At 43.8% G+C, this 17,895-nt stretch overlaps 1 protein-coding gene across 2 annotated transcripts; it reads left to right on the forward strand.

The window, feature by feature from the left end:
• The first annotated feature begins 594 nt into the window (after positions 1-594).
• On the forward strand, positions 595-17,558 carry klhl6 (kelch-like family member 6). 2 transcript variants are annotated; one of them, XM_067452325.1, is made up of 7 exons: positions 595-969; positions 1,107-1,272; positions 4,220-4,684; positions 12,561-12,798; positions 12,902-13,104; positions 16,016-16,229; positions 16,342-17,558. In XM_067452325.1, exons 1-7 carry the CDS (start codon positions 698-700, stop codon positions 16,641-16,643), a joined length of 1,860 nt encoding a protein of 619 aa, XP_067308426.1. In that variant the 5' UTR covers positions 595-697; the 3' UTR covers positions 16,644-17,558. The 2 variants fall into 2 exon arrangements, with proteins under 2 accessions (XP_067308426.1, XP_067308427.1); XM_067452326.1 differs by having other exon boundaries at positions 4,220-4,669.
• The last annotated feature ends 337 nt before the right edge of the window (positions 17,559-17,895 follow it).

Here is a 17,895-nt window from a genome sequence, read left to right on the forward strand (position 1 = left end):
CTCTTGACTTAATTTTTGAAGAGTGCGTGCCCGCTTATGTGTGCAGTTCGCCCTTATATCCACCAATCGGCTAAGTAATCTGTCAGATAATTATTCTGGTTGCCGCTTTCAAAAAACCTCCCGTTAACTGACAAGGGGGTTGAAGCTCATTAAATATGCTAATCGTCTTCAGTGCGGCAGGCCCATAAAAACCCAGCATTAAGGAGAGCGCCTCAAAACAAGTGTTCAAAATGGCCTATTATTACTTATTAGTTATTATGTTTTTGAATGTAAAAACCACACAAACATCATTATAGTTGACCTCAGACAACAGTATACATTTTTTTTAAAGCCAGCACTAGAAACTCTTTTTGTGAGTTTTTTTTAAAGATGTTGATTTAGAGATGTCTTTCCTTGCTTTTAATGAAGCAATAAGATATTTGTTTTATAGTGTGAACCTGTTAAATTATATATTTACCCTTAATTTGCTTCAAATGCAAAGGGTTTAGATCACATACATAATCCAAGTAACGTAAGTTTCAGAGCTGAATTTGAGAGGTTTCAGCACTTCCTCTTTGTAGGCCGTTATAAAAACAGGAAGCTTGCGTGTTAGGAGAGAACAATTCAACTTTTGGCTGTAGTGTTTCACCGATGTCACATGCTGTTACACTTTATTCAGAGACGAACACTGTAACTTTTGCATGTGGGACTCCAGATCATGGCTGACACGTTGGAGAAGAACTCGGCATGCCCTTCAGCTGCCAAGAAAGAAGCTTCACCAGGGGGTCTGAGCATGCTGGAGAGCTCGATACAAGAGAACCGGGAAGATGGTCAAGTTATGTTCGAAGACTCTGTGTTTGCTGGTTATCTGCAGGATGGACTTAACAGTCTACGGCTGGAGGAGAGCTTAACAGACGTCAATCTCCACGTACAGGGCCAGAGCTTCCAGTGCCATCGTGTGGTCCTTGCTGCAGCCAGTCATTATTTCAGGTCAGCCAGTAGCACATTTAGATCTTTTGATGTGATGTACAGAGGGGAAAAAACATAGAGAATTGTTTCTAGTGTAGGTACAGCTTTTTTATGTCTCACATTGACATTATATACTATTCGTTTTTGTATTTTTACAGAGCAATGTTTTGTAATGACTTGAGAGAAAAACATGAAGAAAATGTAAATCTTAAAGGCCTTGATGCTGACACCATGAGAATCCTGTTAGAATACACTTACACCAGCAAAGTCACCATTACCAAGGACAATGTTCAGAGAATGCTTGAGGCAGCCAGCCTTTTTCAGGTTTGTACTAACATACTTTCTCATAAACATGTTAGATGGTGGAATAGCCTATCTGTAACGGCTGTAACAGCAACATTTGTGGTAGGCTGATTTGTATGTTTTTTTGAGGAGGAGAAGCCATCAAAACCACCTTGAAAGTAGCAAGCATAACAGGGAAGTGAAAATAAACATTGTTTACTGAGAGAGGATATTTTCCATATCAGTTTAGTAGTCACATCTGGAGGGACCTGGGTGGAGTCATATGTTTGCTAAATATAGAGCTTTTATTTCATTAAATATTTGCACAAACATAAGTATAATGAAATTGCTGCCAAGTCTAACTTTTTTCTTACATTATTAAAACTAAAAGTACAAAAAACTAATAAAACTAATATAAAAAAGAAAAAAATTTTTTTTTTTTACTTTTTGCACTTTTGAAATTCCATTTTTGCTCGAGATACATCTATTTGAAAATCAGGAATCCGAGGATGCAAAAATATATAAAAATTGCCTTTAACATTGTCCAAAATGAAGTCCTTAGCAATGCATATTACTAGTAATAATACATGTTGTTAATATATTTACAGAAGGGAATTTACAAAATATCTTCATGGAATGTGATCTTTGCTTAATATCCTAATGATTTTTGGCATAAATGAAAAATCACATATTTTGATCCATACAATGTATTGTTGGCTATTGCCACAGATATACTTGTGGAACTCATGACTGTTTTTTGTGGTCCAGAGTCACATATGATCCTTTAGAAATCAATACATTCTAATAATATGTTGATTTGGTGCTCAAGAAATGTTTATTATTATTATTATCAACGTTGTACAATGTTGCTTAAAGGGGTGATTAGCTTTTGATATATAAAAGGTCAGGGTAATATAAGAATATGCTTTAAGTTTCAGAGCTGAAAACGTCCTTGTTAGTCAAAGAAAAGCTTTTCTAGACACCAGGCCCAGAAATGATCGTGTTCACATCTTGACGTTATTGATTGACGAAACACCGCCTCTGCAGAATAATAAGCACGTGAAATTCAGTAGCGCCGCCCACCGACTCATGGAGCCGTTCGGATTTCGCTAGCCAGCAGCAATAAACATGGCAAAGAAGATAGCAAGATATTGCGCTATTCCTGGTTGTGAAAGAACACAGTCACTGCATAAGCTTCCTTTCGATTCTAATATTAGGAATGTGTGGTTGAACTTTATTTTTAATGAAGTTCCAGCTTATGTGGGAAAGACATTGTGTTCACTTAATTTCACTGTGGAATCATTTGTAAACAAATCTCAGGTCGATGCTGGATTTGCAGACATTTGGTATTAAAACACAATGCTATTTCTTGTATATTGGATCCGACAGGAATGGTGCAACACACTTATGTGAGTATTTTATATTCCATTGTTATAGATCGTTTTGATTATGTGTACATGTCTAACAGAACATACCTTTAGTACGATGGACTCAGACATGTATGGGGCAGGGCTCGCAAAGCCCAGCGTCCCGGGCTGTGTGTTTTCCAGACGGGCTACCAAATCGTAAGCCGGTCGGCAGGCCGATGAATCTCATAATATCCCTTTTTTGTTCTGCGCTATTCTCTCTCGCTTGACTTGACATTTGAAGGGCGCGCGCGTACGTGTGTGTGCGCACTGTTTGCACTTATATCGAACGATCGTGCGGGCCATGTAATACAAAAATAATAGTCCAATCAATTGCAGGTGGATGAAAAATAAATTGTGTTTTTTTGATAAAGACATACTTGAATCACTTTAGTTGCCACTTTCAAAACAACCCCTCCCTCATGTGAACTGAACTGACAGGGGCATAGATATGACAGGAGCTGAAGCTCATTAAATATGCAAATCTTATCCAATCCTAGCCGGGGGCATTTACTTCCAAATCTCCACTGTGGCTTCTTCTTCTTTTTCTTTCGGCTGTTCCCTCCAGGGGTCGCCACGGCGAATCATCTGCCTCCATCTATTCCTATCCTCTGTATCATCTTCTCTCAGACCGACTATCTTCATGTCCTCCTCCACTACATCCATAAACCTCCTCTTTGGACTTCCTATTGACCTCCTGCCTGGCAGCTCTAACCTCAGCATCCTTTTACCAATATTTTTACTCTCTCTCCTCTGAACATGTCCAAACCATCTCAACCTGGTCTCTCTTGTCTCCAAAACATCTCACATTTGCTGTCCCTCTGATGTACTCATTCCTGATCCTATCCATCCTCGTCACTCCCAAAGAGAACCTCAACATCTTCAGCTCTGCTACCTCTAGCTCTTCCTCCTGTCTTTTCCTCAGTGCAATGTCTCCAAACCATACAACATCGCTGGTCTCACTACTGCCCTGTACAACTTTCCTTTCAATCTTGCTAGCACACTTTCATCACACAACAGACCTGACACTTTTCTCCACCCATTCCAACCTGCCTGCACACGCTTCTTCACCTCTTTTCCACACTCCCCATTGCTCTGGACTGTTGACCCTAAGTACTTAAAATCCTGCACCTTCTTTACCAAGTCTTCATTGTGGCACGCCCATTAAAACCCAGCGTTTTGGAGAGAACCTCAAAACCAGTGTAGAAAATAGCCTATTACTTATTAGTTATGATGTTTTTGAATGTAAAAACCACACACAAATCATTAGTTGACGTCAGACAACAGTATTAAAAAATAAAAAAGCCAGTTCATGACACCTTTAATATTTCTGTGGAAACTGGATTCTTTGATGAACAGAATGCTTACAAGAACTTTATTTGAAATATAAATCTTTTGTAGCATTTCATTGTTTATTGTTTATTGTCGCTTAATGACCAACTTAATGCATCTTTGTTGAATACAATTATTTATTTCTTTAACTGACCCCAAACTTCTGTAATGGTATTGTCCATAAATGTGTAAAATCATAAAAAAAAATTGTTATGTTCTATAATGACCTAACATTTGATCTTTAATTGCAGTTTCCACGTATAGTAGACACCTGTGCCAGTTACTTAGCAGAGGCCCTACACCCGGAAAACTGTGTGGGCATCCTGCATCTAGCTGACGCCCACTCGTTGAACTCTTTGAAAGCCCGAGTCCATGCCTACATTATCCAAAACTTCTCTCAAGTAGTGGAGCATGAAGAGATCCTGGAGCTTCCTGCAGATGTGTTGGTCAATCTGCTTCAGCATGATGACTTGGGGGTGACGGAGGAGGAACAGGTGTTTGACGTGGTTATACGTTGGGTCAGGGCCCGAGAGGATGAAAGGCTAGCTCTGCTGCCACGTATCCTCGCACATGTGCGACTGCCGTTGTTGGACCCATGGTACTTTGTAGAAAGGGTGGAAGGAGACCCGCTGATCCGCCAGTGTGCCGAGGTGTTCCCACTGCTGCAGGAGGCCCGGGTATATCACCTCTCAGGGAAAGAGGTCAGTTTTACCAAGGTGACCTTTCTTCTGAATGCTGATCACAAGACAGTTGATTCAAAAAGGAAGTGAAATACAAGCGTAGGAATTTTAACAGTGCATTATAATGACACGGCAAGCCTTTTTGGAGGAAGTGTATTACATAAGTGTTACATAAGTGATACAAATTCCTCAGTTGAATTTGATTCCCAAGCTCTCGATTCTGGCTTCAATCAGTTTGGACACATTTACGTCATAACGTCCACTTTGCTTGCATATTAAATTATTTGGAAACATTTTTTTACTCAACTCTATTTTTGCAACTTCCCAAGACAAAACCAAGACAATACAGGCCTATTAGGGCTGGGCGATATGGCCAAAATTTCATATCCCGATATAGCTCATTTGATATCCCGATAACGATATACATAACGATATAGCAACCTTTCTATTAATTCAGTTTATGAATAGTCTATACAAAATTGCAATGTGGAAATGCAGTTTGAAATGATATACAAAACAAATAAAGGTAGTATGGACTACATTTTTATTTTATTTAGAACCTTTTTTTAAAGCAAGACTGTTAGTAAAGTTAACACCTGCCTAGGGATGTTAACCGATGAACGTTTGACCGATGGCTGACCGTATCAACGTTAACCGATCAAAGTTGTCGGTTAAAATAAATAAAAAAGTGATCTCTAAATTAGGCTATTATAGACAGTGGACTAAACGCTACTACAGGTGGCAGTCTCATTCCAAAATCTTTTTGTGTGATTGAACATATCCCTCGCACTCAATTTTTCATAACTCGCCTGTTTGTACTTAATAAACCAATAAAAACATTTGGCGCGAGGTCACAGCGTTTGGGTTTGCGCGCTCACAAGGTTTGCAAAAAGTAAACACTCGAGGTTAGAGCCAGAGCAGACGACAGTATGAAGCGTGCATTTCGCTTAAGATGGGCTTACATTTGGAAATATATTACATCTTCATTTCAGTGGTAACACATAAGGTGTTGATCGTCTTTCTTTATTATTGTTAGCAGTAACGTTACCTCAAACGTACTCGGTTACTTTCGTAACCTCGGTTCCCTGAGAGAGAGGAACGAGTATTACGTATGGGAAAAAAACTCCTTTTCTCGAGAATGTGAAGCAAAACTTTTAATAAAGGTATCTATGTAAAGCGCAGTGAGCTGCACGGCCATAGCCCAGCGCGAGGAGCGCTCTGATTGGCCGGGCTGCGGCAACTGCAGGAACCTATGGTGAGGCGGCTGAGAGGAACGAACCAATGGGGGGCGTTCCAGAAGCCCGCCGAAAAAGGTGCTTATATTTGCATACAGGAGGCTATATAAGACCCTAATTCGCCATAGGTGTCAGGTTTTAAGATCGACTGAAGCGATACCTGAGAAGCATAAACACGGCACGGAACGTAATACTCGTTCCTCTCTCTCAGGGAACCGAGGTTACGAAAGTAACCGAGTACGTTCCCTTTCGAGAGAGGTTCCTCGTATTACGTATGGGAACACAATGTAAAGCGCCGTGTGTGCTGACTGACCCAGTATACCCAAAGCACATGTTATAAACCCCCGAGACACCGACAGAGGCGGCTTATAAGGGGAATGAAGAACCGGAAGAGTCGGTTCGTTTGAACAGCTGATCGGACATAGTCGGATCTTATGATGAATGAATAGTGCTTAAGGACTAATGTGTACAGGCCAAAATGTAAGGCAATCTGTTTGCCAGGGTCAAGATAGAGCCTAGATGGAGAGAAGCCCTGCTTGTAGAGCTGGAACCTCCAACTTGTAGAATCTGATAAAAGTGGACGGAGAGGCCCAGCCTGCCGCCGCACAGATATCTTCCAAGAAATGTCACACGACCAAGCCCAAGATGAGGCCATGCCTCTAGAGGAGTGGGCTTAAATGCCTGTAGGACAGGTTAGGTCCTGGACCTATATGCTAGTGGGACTGCATCCACTATCCAGTGTGAGAGACTGTTTCATGACAGCACAAACTTTAGTGCGGCCACCGAAGCAATGAAGAGCTGATCCGACTGCCTGAAGGGGGCGGAGCGCTCTAGATACAATCTCAATGCTCTGACTGAGCAGAATATGTTTGCGTCTTATTCTCTCTGAGACGCGGGTTAAGCAGTGCAAAGAGCTGCATACTGAAGGGGTTGATAGCACTTTCAGCATAAAACCATGCCTCGGTTTGAGCACAACCTTGAAGTTGCTGGACCCAAACTCAAGACAGGAAGGGCTCACGGAGAGTGCAGGTAAGCCACCCACTCGGTTAACCGAGGCCACAGCCAGCAGAAAAACGGTTTTGAGTGATATGTGCTTCAAGCTCGTGTTCTGAAGTGGTTAGGAGGGGGAACCCTTCACGGCCTCCAAAACCATGGCGAGGTCCCAAATAGGGACCGAGGTAGGGGCAAGGCGGGCTGAATCTCCTGGCCCCTTTAAGAAAACACACAATAAGATCACTTTTCCCTAGTGAATGTGCCGCGATAGGAGCGTGGCTAGCTGCTATGGCGGAGACACACACCCCGAGTATGGAGGGGGGACGACCCGCATCCATTAGCTCTTGGAGAAAGCGAGCGGTTCCGCCAGTTCGCATGAGTGTGCGTCGATGTTTCGCGTAGCACATTGGTTAGAAAACCACTGACCACTTCAAGCAGAGCTGCCAGATAGCAGGGGCTCTAGCTTCCGAAATAGTGTTCATAACTTGTCAGAGAGGTTCCCGGATACCGTTGATGGGCCATACGTGGAGGGCCCACAGCTCGGGATTGGGATGCCAGACCTTCCTTTTCATTGGCAGAATAGGCATGGGGCTGTGTCTGACAGCTGAAACAGTATGGAAAACCATGTGCGGTTCTTCCAAAGTGGGGCTATTAAAAAGCACAGGCTGCAGCTGGATCGCGATCGGAGGGAACATATAGAGGGAGTCTGGGCCAACATGGGCCAGGGCATCCCTGCGTTTGCAGAAAAAATATTGGGCAGCGTGTGCTGTGCAAGCTGAATTGTTTGCGGGTAAAGGGACCATCCCCCTGGGGACATGGGTCCTCTGGATAACATGTCCGGACCCTGATTCAGAATACCTGGCACGTAAGCCGCCCTTAGGGAGCTCAGATTGTGCTCTGCCCATAAAAGGAGATGCTTAGCCATGCAGTGAACAGAGTCTGATCTCGGCTGCCCTAGCGATTTTATGTACATTATCAAGACGTGGTGGTTCTTATGCCGTAAGTCTTGAGTCTATGACAATGACTGTACTGATAAGCCTGCCCCTCGAAGGCGAATCTCAAGAATGGCCTGTAGTGGGGGTGGGGGGTTATCGTAACGTGAAGTATGCGTTTTTCAGATCTATTGAGAAAACCCAATCCCCGGGGCGAATGTGCGCGAGGATTTGTTTCACCGTCAGCACCTTGAAACGAGCGTGTCATAAGTGCTTTGTTCAGATGCCTGGAAAATGGGCCTGAGACCGCCACCCATTTTCGGCATGAGGAATTAGCGACAGTAAAAACCTGACTCGCTAGCGTCGGGTGTACTGTTTTCGCCGCTCTCTCCTTTAACAGTCTCAATGCCTCAGCGAGAAGCACGTGACTGACACTGCTTCTTACAGAGGGCTCGACCACGGCTTGAATCGCGGGGTCTGCGAGCAAAACTGTAGCGAGAACCTCGTTTTATATGTTCAACACCCAATATTATATACCAGGAATGGCCTGCCAGGCCTGGGCTCGTAAAGCCAGGGGTTGAATTAGATTCGGGGGCTGGCCGCTTAGTAATTGGGGGCTGTTAGCCGGGTTGCTTGTGCTGTAACACTGCTTTTAACACTGTGGGGATAGTGTTAGTTTTGGCGGTGCAGGCTTTGCAGTGGGCGCACGCCTCACATTTATATTGTGTGTGCGAGAGTGAACTTTGTGAAAAGTGCTTGGGTGCAGGAGTGCAGACTGTAAAGTGGGCACATTTCCTACATAGAAAGCTCTTTTGTGTGTAGTGTAAACAATGTGCAGTGGCGCACAACCTACGTAGAATACCCACGGTGCAAACCAGTGAGCAAATCCACAGGGGTAAACGCACACAGCATTAGTGTGCAGACGAGCGTGTTTAACACAGGCTAGTTGACTGCAATATTTCATCTCCAGTCACTAACTTAAGGGAACTGGGAGAATGTAAGGAAGTGCGGGTGGTATGTGAGCCATTCCACAATGCCGTTATGCTCTAGTCTAGACTGAAAGCGCGCATGCAGACAAGCGTGTTTGACCACAGGCTAGTTGACTGCAATAAGGCTAGTTGACTTTATATGGTGTAATCCGGCCGCGGCGGGATTTATTTGTGATTTTGTGAGGCTGAATTAACAGTGCTTATGTAGGGGTGCACACTGTGTAGTGGACACTTTGTCTACAGTGTAAAAACCTTTCCAGCCGCCTGAATAAAGGGGACTGGAAGTGATAGAGTGAAAAAAGGGCTTAGCTTGGCAGCCATTTTCCGACGCCCTTATGCTCTGACAGTGAGCGCGTGCTATGACGTAAGCCGCGCTCTAGTCAGCAACGCGCTGTGGAAGGGGCGCGCGCTATCATGACAAGGCAGCCATTACAACTTCCTTGGCAGTAAGCGCGCGCTGCAGCGACATTGTTCTTGACATACCCAACAGCCCGAGCTCGCTCGTCTAACTTACTCTAGTATTCTCTGTCCGCAGCGCTTCAGCACGGCGGCGGTAGAATGAGCACGGCGAGAGCTTCGGCTCGAGTTAGTTTATTCACTCTAGTATTCTCTGTCCGCGGCGATAGAGCGACAGGACGAGAGAATTGGAAGCGTGAGGTAAAACTCTGTCCGCGGCGCTTCTAGCACGGCGAGAGCTTCGGCTCGAGTTTGTTTATTCACTCTAGTATTCTCTGTCCGCGGCGATAGAGCGACAGGACGAGAGAATTGGAAGCGTGAGGTAAAACTCTGTCCGCGGCGCTTCTAGCACGGCGAGAGCTTCGGCTCGAGTTTGTTTATTCACTCTAGTATTCTCTGTCCGCGGCGATAGAGCGACAGGACGAGAGAATTGGAAGCGTGAGGTAAAACTCTGTCCGCGGCGCTTCTAGCACGGCGAGAGCTTCGGCTCGAGTTTGTTTATTCACTCTATTATTCTCTGTCCGCGGCGATAGAGCGACAGGACGAGAGAATTGGAAGCGTGAGGTAAAACTCTGTCCGCGGCGCTTCTAGCACGGCGAGAGCTTCGGCTCGAGTTTGTTTATTCACTCTATTATTCTCTGTCCGCGGCGATAGAGCGACAGGACGAGAGAATTGGAAGCGTGAGGTAAAACTCTGTCCGCGGCGCTTCTAGGACGGCGAGAGCTTCGGCTCGAGTTTGTTTATTCACTCTATTATTCTCTGTCCGCGGCGATAGAGCGACAGGACGAGAGAATTGGAAGCGTGAGGTAAAACTCTGTCCGCGGCGCTTCTAGCACGGCGAGAGCTTCGGCTCGAGTTTGTTTATTCACTCTAGTATTCTCTGTCCGCGGCGATAGAGCGACAGGACGAGAGAATTGGAAGCGTGAGGTAAAACTCTGTCCGCGGCGCTTCTAGCACGGCGAGAGCTTCGGCTCGAGTTTGTTTATTCACTCTAGTATTCTCTGTCCGCGGCGATAGAGCGACAGGACGAGAGAATTGGAAGCGTGAGGTAAAACTCTGTCCGCGGCGCTTCTAGCACGGCGAGAGCTTCGGCTCGAGTTTGTTTATTCACTCTATTATTCTCTGTCCGCGGCGATAGAGCGACAGGACGAGAGAATTGGAAGCGTGAGGTAAAACTCTGTCCGCGGCGCTTCTAGCACGGCGAGAGCTTCGGCTCGAGTTTGTTTATTCACTCTATTATTCTCTGTCCGCGGCGATAGAGCGACAGGACGAGAGAATTGGAAGCGTGAGGTAAAACTCTGTCCGCGGCGCTTCTAGGACGGCGAGAGCTTCGGCTCGAGTTTGTTTATTCACTCTATTATTCTCTGTCCGCGGCGATAGAGCGACAGGACGAGAGAATTGGAAGCGTGAGGTAAAACTCTGTCCGCGGCGCTTCTAGCACGGCGAGAGCTTCGGCTCGAGTTTGTTTATTCACTCTAGTATTCTCTGTCCGCGGCGATAGAGCGACAGGACGAGAGAATTGGAAGCGTGAGGTAAAACTGTCCGAGGAAAAACTCCGTCTGTCCGCGGCGCCTCCTCAGCGCGACGGTATAGTGACGAGAGCTTCGGCTCGAGTTCGCCTATTCACTCTAGTATTCTCTGTCCGCGGCTGTAGCGCGACGGAATGAGAGAAGAGTGGGAACAACTCTGTGGCAGCGGCGGAAGAAGAGCCGCGGCGGCGGCAGAGTGAAGAGAGCTTCGGCTTGAGTGTGCTCATGTCCTCTAACATTCTCTCTTTCCGCGGCGCTATTCAGCGCGACGGGACGAGAGCAGAGGGAGAGTGAGAAGAGCTCCGTCTTTCCGCGGCGCTTAACGACGCGGCGGAACGAGAGAGTCCTCGAGTAGAACAAGCCTGTAAGCTCTAGAAGTGGCGTTGCAGCGGCAACACAAACACATATAACACTCAACATAGACACAGTTTAAAGGATATATAACGCCGGATGGCGTAGCTGGAACGGCAGAGAAGGCGGAGAGGGAGTCCGTCGTCCTCAGCTGCAGGTTCCGCTGGTGCCTTTTCAACGGCGGTGCTTCTTCCGGAGACCAGCGAAGGTATCGCTGAAGGAGATAAAATCTGACACCTATGGCGAATTAGGGTCTTATATAGCCTCCTGTATGCAAATATAAGCACCTTTTTCGGCGGGCTTCTGGAACGCCCCCCATTGGTTCGTTCCTCTCAGCCGCCTCACCATAGGTTCCTGCAGTTGCCGCAGCCCGGCCAATCAGAGCGCTCCTCGCGCTGGGCTATGGCCGTGCAGCTCACTGCGCTTTACATAGATACCTTTATTAAAAGTTTTGCTTCACATTCTCGAGAAAAGGAGTTTTTTTCCCATACGTAATACGAGGAACCTCTCTCGAAAGGGAACTAAAGCGGCGTCTCTTCGGAGCTGTCATTTTCTTAAATGAGCCGCGGCAATGATTCAAATGAGCTTCTAAGGCTGGACAAACGCCTTTATTTTCAACGCGATCACCTTGTACCCAAACCATTTCGAAACTAAGGAGCCATTTGTCCTCTGATTACAAACAAGCTCCTCTGCGGCGCGTTTGCGGGACTCGTGTTTCGCGCTGTGGGGGATTTTAAAAAAGTGACGTGAGTGGAAGGGAGGCTGCAGCGCGTGTGTGTGTGTGAGTGAGAGAGCGAGAGAGAGACAGAGGGAGCGCGTTTATGTATTGCATGGGCATGCCGTGGCGTGAGGTGCATCTTGACGTAAAATTCTGCCATAAACGCCTTATCGTGGCGTAAGCGATAGAGCCTTATATAAAACGATAGACATTTTCTATCGTCCAGACGATATATTTCGTCATATCGCCCAGCCCTAAGGCCTATCAGTCACCAAAATAAAACCCTTCGTACCCTCAAATGTTTTGCGTCAACTGAGACTGGTACTGCAATCACTATCCCTCCCCCTCCCCTTGACTAGAGGTTGCCAGATAGGCTGCAGGATCCAGTAGGAACGTTTGTAGCTGTAGCTGTGGTAACTAGAGCAGATCTGGCAACCCGGATACCAAAACACTACTGACTTCGTGATTGGTAGATAGGTGGAGGGTGGAGCTTCAGGCCAAAACACAACATGTCAACATTTACATCAGTTGAGGGCTGCAACAACAACTTTTAAATGACAATATAGTGGCCAGACTACTGTTTTCAGTGATATAAGTATTCAAATGATCAAACATGATTTCTTAATGTCTAGTGACATACCAGGGCCATTTTATGAATCATTGAAATACATTTCTTACAAACAGTTCCTTTAATCCTCTTGGTTTATAGGTGATCTCAGAGCGCACCAAACCAAGAGTGCGGGAGTTCCAGTCTGAGGTGTTTATGATCATCGGAGGATGCACAAAGGAAGAGAAGTTTGTATCTGAAGTGACCTGTCTGGACCCACTACGTAGGAGCCGCTTAGAGGTCTCAAAACTACCAAACACGGAGATGGAGTCTGAGAATGAAAATAAGAAGTGGGTGGAGTTTGCGTGTGTCACTTTCAGAAACGAAGTCTACATATCGGGTGAGCATCGGTACATCACACTGAATTACTGAGAAGGTGATAAAATGACAGTAGCTTGCTGATGTGCAAGAAATTGTAAAACATTGTTTTAAACTTAAAACAGGTGGCAAGGAAACTTTGCATGATGTGTGGAAGTATAATGCATCACTAAACAAATGGATCCAGATAGAGTACCTAGGCACAGGACGCTGGAGACACAAAATGGCAGTTGTTGGGGGAAAGGTGTATGCTTTGGGTGGCTTTGACGGAACTCAGAGATTAAACAGTGTTGAAGCCTATGATCCGTTTCATAACTGCTGGACAGAGGTGAGTTCTGAAGACACAACATCTGTAACTACAGGCCAGTAGTAAAAACATGGGGAGAAAACATAGGCTACCTTTTCATTTTTAATTAACATAATTGAAAGTGTATATTAGTCATTACCACAATATAATATATGATCATATTTCAAATAAATTTCCAGCAGCCATATCACCCTGTAGCCCAAGACTGATTTCCCACTGAAGCTAAGCAGGGCTGAGCCAGGTCAGTACCTGTATGGGAGACCAATTGGGAAAACTGGTAGAGGTGTTAGTGAGGCCAGAAGGGGGCGCTCACCCTGTGGTCTGTGTGCGTCCTAACACCCATATAGCTAGGGAGACCTGTAACAAGCATCGTCCTTCGGATGAGACAATAAACCGAGGTCCTGACTCTCTGTGGTCATTAAAAATCACAGGATGTACTTTTGATAAAGGTGTAAACCTGGCCTCCTGGCCCAATTTGCCCATTGGCCTCTGTCCATCATGGCCTCCTAATCATCTCCCTATCCTGATTGGCTTCATCACACAGTCTCCTCTCCACCAATCAGCTGGTGTGTGGTGGGCGTTCTGGCACAATATGGCTGCTGTCGCATCATCCAGTTCTGTGTTCCAGTTTGTTTTTATTATTCCCTTCACTCGCAAACTTCCCTCCGTCTCGTTCACTCGGATGTGCATCATTGCTTACGTTACATGAGTGCCCACTACTGGCGGAAACTTTGCAATGGACTGAACTGGAACGCCCGAAGCCCTTGATCACTTGCAATAATATTTTTGTGGAAACTGGGATGCGCTACCATTCAAAAAATTGGGGTTAAGATTTTTTTAAACTAATCTTTATTTGGCAAAGGGGCAGTAAATTGATCAAAAGTGACTGTAAAAACATTTATAATGTTAAAGATTATAAAGGATTATTTTCCATTTCAAATAAATGCTGTTCTTGGGACTTTCTAAAGAATCCAGGATTCCTGGGAGTATCACTTTTAGCAGAAAAATATTAAGCAAAATATTAAGGAGCTTAACCATTTTCTACATTAGTAAGAACCATTATTATATTTTATATTATATTAATAATAGAGCACTAAATCAGCATATTTTCAGTCCCAAAGTCATTTAATGAATTTAACTCAGAGGTGCCGATTCATGTGTAAAAATGTTTCTTCATGCTCACTCCCAACCATTCTTTCACAATTTGAGCTGGATGACTCTTGACTTTGTCATCCAGGAATTTGTCCATGATGTGTCTTTCAACTTGTCTGCCTATCGCCAGACCAAGCTCAATTTAAGATTTAACATTAGTCACATTTTTCTCTATTTTTACTGCACAAGAAGCATGAAAAAGAAGCATTATTTGAATGACTACTCAATTGGAGAGTCCTTCAACCCATTTGACCACAAGAGGGGTGATCAACAGGCATCAATCCACACTTCTCTATCCGTCATCGTGTTAAACCCGCTAATAGCGCAGCAGGTGGATAAGCCAGTCTGTGATTGGTTCCTGCAAAAGTATAATAGAAGTCGTAGAAATTAATGTACAGGTTTCTAGACTGAGCTGCAGTGCGAAATCAAATCGCCGGCAGATCAGGCTGAGTTAAAGGACAACTCCGGTGAGAAATGAACCTAGGGGTAATTAACAGATGGTTACAGAGTAGATCGTTCTCTGGGATGCGTTTTCATGGAAATCGAATGTAAAGAGTTTTATCTTTAAAAACAGATTAACTTATAACACTAGTCTATGGGGCACAGGGTAGTGAAATTAAATCGCTAGTTAATACCACTAACAAGGCTCAAAATAGCCTCACACTAACACGGTAGCATAATGAGGGTCCCAAAATGCAAACCGAAGCATTGAGAACTTTGTAAGAGTACAAACAGTTTAATAAGAAGACACTTTATAAACAGAGCGCATTTCGCGTTCACGAACAGGCGCCATCTTGGAAAACAGTCTCGACTCATCAAGCAACGAGAGCTCTGCTAAGTGATGAACTGTGACTTGGAATCTCATATGGTCCGTTGTTTCCGGAAGAAAACACTGAACACAACAGAGAAAATAAATAAATAAAAATAAAAATGTCCATGTAATTACATTTCACAAACTTAATTCCTATCGACCAGCTCACTTAGAACAGCGCTCGTAGATCGATTCATCAAGACTGTTTTTCGAGACGGTGCCTGTCCGTGAACGCGTAAGGCACTATGTTTACAACGTATATCTTCTTATTAAACTGTTTGTACTCTTACAAAGTTCTCAATGCTTCGGTTTGCATGTAGGGACCCTCATTATGCTGCCGTGTTAGTGTGAGGCTATTTTGAGCCTTTTTAGTGGTATAAACTAGCGATTTAATTTTACCACCCTGTGTCTACCCTGTGCCCCATAGACTAGTGTTATAAGCTAATCTGTTTTTAGAGATAAAACTCTTTACATTCGATTTTCAAGAAAACGCATCCCAGAGAACGATCTACTCGGTAACCATCTGTTAATTACCCCTAGGATCATTTCTCACCGGAGTTGTCCTTTAACCCAGTCTATCTTCCTACATGTTTGAATAAGAATCATGACTCCATCAATTAGGGTTAGAAGAACTGTTGACAAACATATATTAAACATATGAAGTGTTTGCCTATATGAGTGTTGGCCTATTTAAATGCAAACAGCGATTTTTTTTTTTTTTTTTTTTTTTTTTTTTTTTGGGTGGGGTTGGGCAGTGTATATGCATTAATAATTTTTATCTCAGGATGGGTCATGGAAACATCTACTATAAAAGTCCCATTTAAAAGTCTTAGCCATTCAATATTAAAGTATTGTCTGAATTATAACTTTTCAGTAGATTTATGATGGTTAATCCATATACAGTATGCAGGAATTTTCTTCACAAGTCACATGAGTTTTTAATTTTATGTGTTTTTGTCCTTGTTCCAGGCAGCGCCTCTCATGTTGAGTGTGAGCTCCTTCTCTGCTGCCAGCTATGACAAATGCATCTTTGTGATTGGTGGAGGCCCCAATGGCAAGCTAGCCACGAACAACATGCAATGTTTTGATTCCCTATCAAATAAATGGAGCTTAAAATGCCCAATGCCAACTGAGGCCAAATGCACAAATGCAGTGACTTTTAAGGACGCCATATTTGTTGTTGGTTTGTACATTTTACAGTCTTGATGTTAGAGCTTTATATAATACATTAAACTACTCTGCTGAGATTACTGCAATGCTCTGATGATTGAAATGTTACTTGCTTTAAAATAAAGGTGGAGCGATGAAGGCCTTGTACTCCTACAGTCCTCTCGAAGACTCCTGGACGCTAATAATCCAGCTGGGCTGTGAGAGGGCCAGCTGTGGCATTGCTGCCTGCAATAACAAGCTCTTCATTACTGGTGGCCGAGACGACAAGAACGAGGTGATTGCTACCGTTCTTTGCTGGAACCCAGAGGCAAAAAAACTGACTGAGGAGTGTGTGCTCCCACGTGGCGTATCTCACCACGGTAGTGTGACTCTCAGGAAGTCCTATACACACATACGCAGGATAACGCCTGGAACAGCCACCGGGTGACAGATGCAACCGCTTCAGGGACTACAATCTTACTAGATTATTTTCTCATACTGTTTATGACTCGGCAAACATTTTCAGGCCACATACACTAAAAATGCTGGGTTCAGCCTGTTGGGTCATTTGTAATATTTTTACCCAGATGCTGGGTAGTTTTTTTCTATAACTCAGCTGCTGGGTCATTTTTGCTGTCTATATAAATGCTTAACCCCCTCACATAAATGGTGGTTTTTAACCCAGCATTTTTTTAGAGTGTATGATCAGGCTTAAAGGCATAGTTCAGCCAAAAAATGTAATTCTGTCATCATTTACTCGACCTAAAGTTGTTACAAACCTGTATATGAATTTCTTTGTTCTGCTGGACACAAAAGAAGATATTTTGAAGAATGTTGGTATGTTACCAAACAGTAGTATTTTTTTTACCTACTGTGGAAGTCAATGGGGTCCTTCAACTTAGTTCCCCATATTGTTTAAAATATCTTCTGTGTTCAGTAGAAGAAAGACATTCATTCAAGTTTGAAACAACTTGAGGGTGAGTAAATGACAGAATTTCATTTTGGGTGAACTATCCCTTTAAGCAGTATTACTCAGTAGCCTCTTACATTGATACTGAAAGTGTTCTCTTCTGCGGTTTTTACACATTTTGTCAAGCAAAGTAACACTTGCACTTAAAAAGTAAGACATTTACAGTACAGCTTTTATACATTGATATTTATTCAGTTGTAGTTAATAACATTCTATTAACATAGGTCTCATGAACACAATATGCAATTTATAGGTAAACACTAACATGTGTAAACAATGAAAAGTCATACATTTCTAAATGTATGTTATTGATCTTATTGTTAACGATACACACGTTTAACTGTTTTTTACCATAATTTTTAAATATTTTTTTAAATAAAATACAACACTGTCTTCTGGTAAAATGATCTTTTGGTGACATGGCAGACTTCATTTAGTCTACTTCAACCGTGCCCCTTTCCTGCCCCAAGCTCACATTCAAATCAATCTCCACCTAATTAACAACCGATAGATAGAACCAAGTCCCCATTTTTTTATTTTACGATATTCCATTGTGCGCACGTCAACAAGAGCAAGAATGCGCACATCACCAAGCTTCGTCCGGGTTACAGTAGCTGTCTGCAGCACTGTCATTTTGTTTTTAGACCACAAAATCATTAGTCGATTAGTCAAAACCGCTTCAAATATCTTTTGTTGGCAATCGGCAAAAGTGTGTATAATGCAAAGAACA

Source organism: Pseudorasbora parva, chromosome 9, assembly GCF_024679245.1.
Source record: "Pseudorasbora parva isolate DD20220531a chromosome 9, ASM2467924v1, whole genome shotgun sequence".
Lineage (NCBI taxonomy): Eukaryota > Metazoa > Chordata > Actinopteri > Cypriniformes > Gobionidae > Pseudorasbora > Pseudorasbora parva.